The following is a 10,727-nucleotide window of genomic DNA, read 5'->3' on the forward strand; positions in this document are numbered from 1 at the left end:
CAATAACCTCGCAGTAACAATGCAATGATGGAGGGGTGGATGGGTCGATAGACCTATAGATTGGCATCTCTTATCAATTCAGTATTCAGTGTTTGCATTCACCATGTTGTCGTCCTTCCCCCTGTAGATGAAGAACAACCCTGTGCAGGATAAGAGCCCTGTCCCTGGGGATGACTTCGTGGTGCTCCCTGAGCCGCGCACCGCCATCAACATCTGTTCCAAAGACACCATGAATATTACCATCTCCAAGTGCTGCCTCACTGTATTCAACAACCTAGCCAAGGTAGACACACACACAACAACACACACACACACACACGCACACACACACACACACACACACACAACAACACGCGCACATACACACACACACACACACACACACACACACACACACACACACAACAACACGCACACACACACACAACAACACACACACACACACACAACAACACACACACACACACACACACACACACACACACACACAACAACACACACACACTCACACACACACACACACGCACAACAACACGTGCACATACACACAACAACACACACTCACACACACACACACTCACACACACACACACACAACAACATGCGCACATACACAAACACACACACAACAACACGCACACACACATACTCACACACACACACAACACGCGCACATACACACACACACACACAACAACACACACTCACACACACACACACACACACAACAACACACACACACACACACAACAACACGCACACATACACACACACACACACAACAACATGCACACACACACTCACACACACAACAACACGCACACACACACACACATACACACACACACACACACACACACACACTCACACACACACACACACACACACACACACACACACACACAACAACACACACACACACTGCATGTACATAGAATACAGGAACACGGCTGAGGAAAAGTAAACATCAGACACATTATTTCTGTCAGTTTGGACAGATTGGATTTGATCAGGTTAACAGTAGCCCATTCATTATTCCTATGAAAGTTTGACCCATTTCTCCACCTCTAATTAAGGTTATTCCTAGACTAAACATCGATATCATTGGGCATGTTTTTAGTCCAGGACTGGATTCATCTAGATCCCACAAACCAACCTATTGTTTAGAAGTTTGTTTACAAAAATGAAAAAAATTGAGAAAATTACAGCACGTTAATTCACAGCACACTACCGTTCCGTTCTTGTCATTTCTGCTCAGGCATTCTCTGAGGGCACAGCCTCTACCTTTGACCACAGTCTGAAGGAGAAGGCCCCCTTCACCATCCGTAACGCGCTGGGCGTCCCTCTCACCGTGCAGCACAGTGCCAACCTGCGGGTGGTGGCCTCGCCTGGGCAGGGCAAGCTCCACGAGGTCGGGGTAGGGCAGAGCGTGGACCTGGAGCACTCCGTGTTCGGGACCTCGACACGGGGCAAACTGTCTGCCTTGCAGCGCCAGGAGAGCTGCCTCTTCAACCTCAGCATCGGTCAGTAGACTACTGTATATAGGGGGGGGTGCTGGACATGTTGCTTGATGTGGTCACTCCTGGTTAGGCTTCTTTTACATTCCAAGAGAGTTTGTCTCTGTTTCTAGTGCCCGTACACTGGGTAGGGATACTTCCTTTTCCAGTGGTTTTGAATGGGATTTGAACTGAATAGCTTGGCATGGGGATTTTTTAAAAATGCCATTCCACTGCCATAGATAATGGATACAGGCAGCAGCTGAAGATGTCCACTGGTCTGTCTCCACCACAGTTCCTACAGGTTACAGTGGGATCTCCAACATGGCGGTGGATAAGCCTGGCAGGAGGCTGTATAACGTGAGAGATCCCATGCTGCAGGAGGACGTGTCGGTGTTGCTGCAGGTAGACGCCTCAGAAGGAAACAAGGTCATCACCGTCCGCTCTCCACTACAGGTCAGCAAATCACTCACTCTCTATGGAGCTCTCCTCCATCACTCACTCTCTATGGAACTGTCCTCCATCACTCACTCTCTCTGGAGCTCTCCTCCATCACTCACTCTCTATGGAGCTGTCCTCCATCACTCACTCTCTATGGAGCTGTCCTCCATCACTCACTCTCTATGGAACTCTCCTCCATCACTCACTCTCTATGGAACTCTCCTCCATCACTCACTCTCTATGGAACTGTCCTCCATCACTCACTCTCTATGGAACTGTCCTCCATCACTCACTCTCTATGGAACTGTCCTCCATCACTCACTCTCTATGGAGCTCTCCTCCATCACTCACTCTCTATGGAACTCTCCTCCATCACTCACTCTCTATGGAACTCTCCTCCATCACTCACTCTCTATGGAACTCTCCTCCATCACTCACTCTCTATGGAACTCTCCTCCATCACTCACTCTCTATGGAACTCTCCTCCATCACTCACCCTCTATGGAACTGTCCTCCATCACTCACCCTCTATGGAACTGTCCTCCATCACTCACTCTCTATGGAACTGTCCTCCATCACTCACTCTCTATGGAGCTGTCCTCCATCACTCACTCTCTATGGAGCTGTCCTCCATCACTCACTCCCTATGGAGCTGTCCTCCATCACTTACTCTCTATGGAGCTGTCCTCCATCACTCACTCCCTATGGAGCTGTCCTCCATCACTTACTCTCTATGGAGCTGTCCTCCATCACTCACTCTCTATGGAACTGTCCTCCATCACTCACTCTCTATGGAACTGTCCTCCATCACTCACTCTCTATGGAGCTCTCCTCCATCACTCACTCTCTATGGAGCTGTCCTCCATCACTCACTCTCTATGGAACTGTCCTCCATCACTCACTCTATGGAGCTGTCCTCCATCACTCACTCTCTATGGAGCTGTCCTCCATCATTCACTCTCTATTGAACTGTCCTCCATCATTCACTCTCTATGGAGCTCTCCTCCATCACTCACTCTCTATGGAACTGTCCTCCATCACTCACTCTCTATGGAACTGTCCTCCATCACTCACTCTCTATGGAGCTCTCCTCCATCACTCACTCTCTATGGAACTGTCCTCCATCACTCACTCTCTATGGAGCTCTCCTCCATCACTCACTCTCAATGGAACTGTCCTCCATCACTCACTCTCTATGGAACTGTCCTCCATCACTCACTCTCTATGGAACTCTCCTCCATCACTCACTATCTATGGAACTGTCCTCCATCACTCACTCTCTATGGAGCTGTCCTCCATCACTCACTCTCTATGGAGCTGTCCTCCATCACTCTCTCTCTATGGAACTGTCCTCCATCACTCACTCTCTATGGAGCTCTCCTCCATCACTCACTCTCTATGGAACTGTCCTCCATCACTCACTCTCTATGGAGCTGTCCTCCATCACTCACTCTCTATGGAGCTGTCCTTCATCACTCACTCTCTATGAAACTGTTCTCCATCACTCACTCTCTATGGAGCTGTCCTCCATCACTCACTCTCTATGGAACTGTCCTCCATCACTCACTCTCTATGGAACTGTCCTCCATCACTCACTCTCTATGGAGCTCTCCTCCATCACTCACTCTCTATGGAACTGTCCTCCATCACTCACTCTCTATGGAGCTGTCCTCCATCACTCACTCTCTATGGAGCTGTCCTCCATCACTCACTCATATGGAACTGTCCTCCATCACTCACTCTCTATGAAACTGTCCTCCATCACTCACTCTCTATGGAACTGTCCTCTATCACTCACTCTCTATGGAGCTGTCCTCCATCACTCACTCTCTATGGAGCTGTCCTCCATCACTCACTCTCTATGGAACTGTCCTCCATCACTCACTCTCTATGAAACTGTCCTCCATCACTCACTCTCTATGGAACTGTCCTCCATCACTCACTCTCTATGGAGCTGTCCTCCATCACTCACTCTCTATGGAACTGTCTTCCATCACTCACTCTCCATGGAACTGTCCTCCATCACTCACTCTCTATGGAGCTGTCCTCCATCACACACTCTCTATGGAACTGTCTTCCATCACTCACTCTCTATGGAACTGTCTTCCATCACTCACTCTCTATGGAGCTGTCCTCCATCACTCACTCTCTATGAAACTGTCCTCCATCACTCACTCTCTATGGAACTGTCTTCCATCACTCACTCTCTATGGAACTGTCCTCCATCACTCACTCTCTATGGAGCTGTCCTCCATCACTCACTCTCTATGGAGCTGTCCTCCATCACTCACTCTCTATGGAGCTGTTCTCCATCACTCACTCTCTATGGAGCTCTCCTCCATCACTCACTCTCTATGGAACTGTCTTCCATCACTCACTCTCTATGGAGCTGTCCTCCTGTAGGTTATAGATGCTCAACAGCTTCCAGTAGAGAGGAACAAGTCTGTGGACTTGCAACATGAAAGCAGCTGCTATTAAAACACATTTGAATATATTCAGCACTTTTCAATTACAGTAAAATCTTTTTTTCCATTGAGTTAAAAAAATGATTATGTCATCCTTAACTCAGTTTTTCAATGTTGTTTTGTGTTCCAGATCCAGAACCATTTCTCAGTGCCGTTTGCCATCCTGAAGTATTGCCCCACATCCAGAGGTCTGGTTAACATAGGATTGGCAGAGCCTGAGAAAGAGTCTCATGTAGCCCTGGACTCATACAGGTAATAACCATGTTGGTAGCCCTGGACTCATACAGGTAATAATCATGTTGGTAGCCCTGGACTCATACAGGTAATAACCATGTTGGTAGCCCTGGACTCATACAGGTAATAACCATGTTGGTAGCCCTGGACTCATACAGGGAATAACCATGTTGGTAGCCCTGGACTCATACAGGTAATAACCATGTTGGTAGCCCTGGACTCATACAGGTAATAACCATGTTGGTAGCCCTGGACTCATACAGGTAATAACCATGTTGGTAGCCCTGGACTCATACAGGTAATAACCATGTTGGTAGCCCTGGACTCATACAGGTAATAATCATGTTGGTAGCCCTGGACTCATACAGGTAATAACCATGTTGGTAGCCCTGGACTCATACAGGTAATAACCATGTTGGTAGCCCTGGACTCATACAGGTAATAACCATGTTGGTAGCCCTGGACTCATACAGGTAATAACCATGTTGGTAGCCCTGGACTCATACAGGTAATACCCATGTTGGTAGCCCTGGACTCATACAGGTAATAACCATGTTGGTAGCCCTGGACTCATACAGGTAATAACCATGTTGGTAGCCCTGGACTCATACAGGTAATAACCATGTTGGTAGCCCTGGACTCATACAGGTAATAATCATGTTGGTAGCCCTGGACTCATACAGGTAATAACCATGTTGGTAGCCCTGGACTCATACAGGTAATAACCATGTTGGTAGCCCTGGACTCATACAGGTAATAATCATGTTGGTAGCCCTGGACTCATACAGGTAATAACCATGTTGGTAGCCCTGGACTCATACAGGTAATAACCATGTTGGTAGCCCTGGACTCATACAGGTAATAACCATGTTGGTAGCCCTGGACTCATACAGGTAATAACCATGTTGGTAGCCCTGGACTCATACAGGTAATAACCATGTTGGTAGCCCTGGACTCATACAGGGAATAACCATGTTGGTAGCCCTGGATTCATACAGGTAATAACCATGTTGGTAGCCCTGGACTCATACAGGGAATAACCATGTTGGTAGCCCTGGATTCATACAGGTAATAACCATGTTGGTAGCCCTGGACTCATACAGGTAATAACCATGTTGGTAGCCCTGGACTCATACAGGTAATAACCATGTTGGTAGCCCTGGACTCATACAGGTAATAACCATGTTGGTAGCCCTGGACTCATACAGGGAATAACCATGTTGGTAGCCCTGGACTCATACAGGTAATAACCATGTTGGTAGCCCTGGACTCATACAGGTAATAACCATGTTGGTAGCCCTGGACTCATACAGGTAATAACCATGTTGGTAGCCCTGGACTCATACAGGGAATAACCATGTTGGTAGCCCTGGACTCATACAGGTAATAACCATGTTGGTAGCCCTGGACTCATACAGGTAATAACCATGTTGGTAGCCCTGGACTCATACAGGGAATAACCATGTTGGTAGCCCTGGACTCATACAGGTAATAACCATGTTGGTAGCCCTGGACTCATACAGGGAATAACCATGTTGGTAGCCCTGGACTCATACAGGTAATAACCATGTTGGTAGCCCTGGACTCATACAGGGAATAACCATGTTGGTAGCCCTGGACTCATACAGGGAATAACCATGTTGGTAGCCCTGGACTCATACAGGGAATAACCATGTTGGTAGCCCTGGACTCATACAGGTAATAACCATGTTGGTAGCCCTGGACTCATACAGGGAATAACCATGTTGGTAGCCCTGGACTCATACAGGTAATAACCATGTTGGTAGCCCTGGACTCATACAGGTAATAACCATGTTGGTAGCCCTGGACTCATACAGGGAATAACCATGTTGGTAGCCCTGGACTCATACAGGTAATAACCATGTTGGTAGCCCTGGACTCATACAGGTAATAACCATGTTGGTAGCCCTGGACTCATACAGGGAATAACCATGTTGGTAGCCCTGGACTCATACAGGTAATAACCATGTTGGTAGCCCTGGACTCATACAGGTAATAACCATGTTGGTAGCCCTGGACTCATACAGGTAATAACCATGTTGGTAGCCCTGGACTCATACAGGTAATAACCATGTTGGTAGCCCTGGACTCATACAGGTAATAACCATGTTGGTAGCCCTGGACTCATACAGGTAATATCCATTTTGGTAGCCCTGGACTCATACAGGGAATAACCATGTTGGTAGCCCTGGACTCATACAGGTAATAACCATGTTGGTAGCCCTGGACTCATACAGGTAATAACCATGTTGGTAGCCCTGGACTCATACAGGTAATAACCATGTTGGTAGCCCTGGACTCATACAGGTAATAACCATGTTGGTAGCCCTGGACTCATACAGGTAATAACCATGTTGGTAGCCCTGGACTCATACAGGTAATAACCATGTTGGTAGCCCTGGATTCATACAGGTAATAACCATGTTGGTAGCCCTGGACTCATACAGGTAATAACCATGTTGGTAGCCCTGGACTCATACAGGGAATAACCATGTTGGTAGCCCTGGACTCATACAGGTAATAACCATGTTGGTAGCCCTGGACTCATACAGGTAATAATCATGTTGGTAGCCCTGGACTCATACAGGTAATAACCATGTTGGTAGCCCTGGACTCATACAGGTAATAACCATGTTGGTAGCCCTGGACTCATACAGGTAATAACCATGTTGGTAGCCCTGGATTCATACAGGTAATAACCATGTTGGTAGCCCTGGACTCATACAGGTAATAACCATGTTGGTAGCCCTGGACTCATACAGGTAATAACCATGTTGGTAGCCCTGGACTCATACAGGTAATAACCATGTTGGTAGCCCTGGACTCATACAGGTAATAACCATGTTGGTAGCCCTGGACTCATACAGGTAATAACCATGTTGGTAGCCCTGGACTCATACAGGTAATAACCATGTTGGTAGCCCTGGACTCATACAGGTAATAACCATGTTGGTAGCCCTGGACTCATACAGGTAATAACCATGTTGGTAGCCCTGGACTCATACAGGGAATAACCATGTTGGTAGCCCTGGACTCATACAGGGAATAACCATGTTGGTAGCCCTGGACTCATACAGGTAATAACCATGTTGGTAGCCCTGGACTCATACAGATAATAACCATGTTGGTAGCCCTGGACTCATACAGGTAATAACCATGTTGGTAGCCCTGGACTCATACAGGTAATAATCATGTTGGTAGCCCTGGACTCATACAGGTAATAACCATGTTGGTAGCCCTGGACTCATACAGGGAATAACCATGTTGGTAGCCCTGGACTCATACAGGTAATAACCATGTTGGTAGCCCTGGACTCATACAGGGAATAACCATGTTGGTAGCCCTGGACTCATACAGGTAATAACCATGTTGGTAGCCCTGGACTCATACAGGTAATAACCATGTTGGTAGCCCTGGACTCATACAGGTAATAACCATGTTGGTAGCCCTGGACTCATACAGGTAATAACCATGTTGGTAGCCCTGGACTCATACAGGTAATAACCATGTTGGTAGCCCTGGACTCATACAGGTAATAACCATGTTGGTAGCCCTGGACTCATACAGGTAATAACCATGTTGGTAGCCCTGGACTCATACAGGTAATAACCATGTTGGTAGCCCTGGACTCATACAGGTAATAACCATGTTGGTAGCCCTGGACTCATACAGGGAATAACCATGTTGGTAGCCCTGGACTCATACAGGGAATAACCATGTTGGTAGCCCTGGACTCATACAGGTAATAACCATGTTGGTAGCCCTGGACTCATACAGGTAATAACCATGTTGGTAGCCCTGGACTCATACAGGGAATAACCATGTTGGTAGCCCTGGACTCATACAGGGAATAACCATGTTGGTAGCCCTGGACTCATACAGGGAATAACCATGTTGGTAGCCCTGGACTCATACAGGTAATAACCATGTTGGTAGCCCTGGACTCATACAGGTAATAATCATGTTGGTAGCCCTGGACTCATACAGGTAATAACCATGTTGGTAGCCCTGGACTCATACAGGTAATAACCATGTTGGTAGCCCTGGACTCATACAGGTAATAACCATGTTGGTAGCCCTGGACTCATACAGGGAATAACCATGTTGGTAGCCCTGGACTCATACAGGGAATAACCATGTTGGTAGCCCTGGACTCATACAGGGAATAACCATGTTGGTAGCCCTGGACTCATACAGGTAATAACCATGTTGGTAGCCCTGGACTCATACAGGTAATAACCATGTTGGTAGCCCTGGACTCATACAGGTAATAACCATGTTGGTAGCCCTGGACTCATACAGGGAATAACCATGTTGGTAGCCCTGGACTCATACAGGGAATAATCATGTTGGTAGCCCTGGACTCATACAGGGAATAACCATGTTGGTAGCCCTGGACTCATACAGGTAATAACCATGTTGGTAGCCCTGGACTCATACAGGTAATAACCATGTTGGTAGCCCTGGACTCATACAGGTAATAACCATGTTGGTAGCCCTGGACTCATACAGGTAATAACCATGTTGGTAGCCCTGGACTCATACAGGTAATAACCATGTTGGTAGCCCTGGACTCATACAGGTAATAACCATGTTGGTAGCCCTGGACTCATACAGGTAATAACCATGTTGGTAGCCCTGGACTCATACAGGTAATAACCATGTTGGTAGCCCTGGACTCATACAGGTAATAACCATGTTGGTAGCCCTGGACTCATACAGGTAATAACCATGTTGGTAGCCCTGGACTCATACAGGTAATAACCATGTTGGTAGCCCTGGACTCATACAGGGAATAACCATGTTGGTAGCCCTGGACTCATACAGGTAATAACCATGTTGGTAGCCCTGGACTCATACAGGTAATAACCATGTTGGTAGCCCTGGACTCATACAGGTAATAACCATGTTGGTAGCCCTGGACTCATACAGGGAATAACCATGTTGGTAGCCCTGGACTCATACAGGTAATAACCATGTTGGTAGCCCTGGACTCATACAGGTAATAACCATGTTGGTAGCCCTGGACTCATACAGGTAATAACCATGTTGGTAGCCCTGGACTCATACAGGGAATAACCATGTTGGTAGCCCTGGACTCATACAGGGAATAACCATGTTGGTAGCCCTGGACTCATACAGGGAATAACCATGTTGGTAGCCCTGGACTCATACAGGTAATAACCATGTTGGTAGCCCTGGACTCATACAGGTAATAATCATGTTGGTAGCCCTGGACTCATACAGGTAATAACCATGTTGGTAGCCCTGGACTCATACAGGTAATAACCATGTTGGTAGCCCTGGACTCATACAGGTAATAACCATGTTGGTAGCCCTGGACTCATACAGGGAATAACCATGTTGGTAGCCCTGGACTCATACAGGGAATAACCATGTTGGTAGCCCTGGACTCATACAGGGAATAACCATGTTGGTAGCCCTGGACTCATACAGGTAATAACCATGTTGGTAGCCCTGGACTCATACAGGTAATAACCATGTTGGTAGCCCTGGACTCATACAGGTAATAACCATGTTGGTAGCCCTGGACTCATACAGGGAATAACCATGTTGGTAGCCCTGGACTCATACAGGGAATAATCATGTTGGTAGCCCTGGACTCATACAGGGAATAACCATGTTGGTAGCCCTGGACTCATACAGGTAATAACCATGTTGGTAGCCCTGGACTCATACAGGTAATAACCATGTTGGTAGCCCTGGACTCATACAGGTAATAACCATGTTGGTAGCCCTGGACTCATACAGGTAATAACCATGTTGGTAGCCCTGGACTCATACAGGTAATAACCATGTTGGTAGCCCTGGACTCATACAGGTAATAACCATGTTGGTAGCCCTGGACTCATACAGGTAATAACCATGTTGGTAGCCCTGGACTCATACAGGTAATAACCATGTTGGTAGCCCTGGACTCATACAGGGAATAACCATGTTGGTAGCCCTGGACTCATACAGGTAATAACCATGTTGGTAGCCCTGGACTCATACAGGTAATAACCATGTTGGTAGCCCTGGACTCATACAGGTAATAACCATGTTGGTA

At 47.1% G+C, this 10,727-nt stretch overlaps 1 protein-coding gene and 1 long non-coding RNA gene across 2 annotated transcripts; both read left to right on the plus strand.

The window, feature by feature from the left end:
• Positions 1 to 127: 127 nt before the first annotated feature.
• On the plus strand, positions 128 to 4,882 carry LOC311119773 (intermembrane lipid transfer protein VPS13C-like; the record flags this gene model as incomplete). Its single annotated transcript, XM_084194428.1, has 4 exons — positions 128 to 283; positions 1,259 to 1,523; positions 1,792 to 1,952; positions 4,533 to 4,882. Coding segments are annotated over 4 exons (708 nt in total), but the record flags the coding sequence as incomplete, so codon positions are not given.
• Positions 4,883 to 7,576: 2,694 nt separating this feature from the next.
• Positions 7,577 to 8,988, plus strand: LOC311119772. Its single transcript, XR_014612017.1, has 3 exons — positions 7,577 to 7,734; positions 7,875 to 8,014; positions 8,295 to 8,988. It is a non-coding gene; the product is annotated as an uncharacterized lncRNA (long non-coding RNA).
• Positions 8,989 to 10,727: the final 1,739 nt, after the last annotated feature.

This window comes from Coregonus lavaretus, assembly GCF_964263955.1.
Source record: "Coregonus lavaretus genome assembly, contig: HAP1_SCAFFOLD_10029, whole genome shotgun sequence".
Classification (NCBI taxonomy): Eukaryota; Metazoa; Chordata; class Actinopteri; order Salmoniformes; family Salmonidae; genus Coregonus; species Coregonus lavaretus.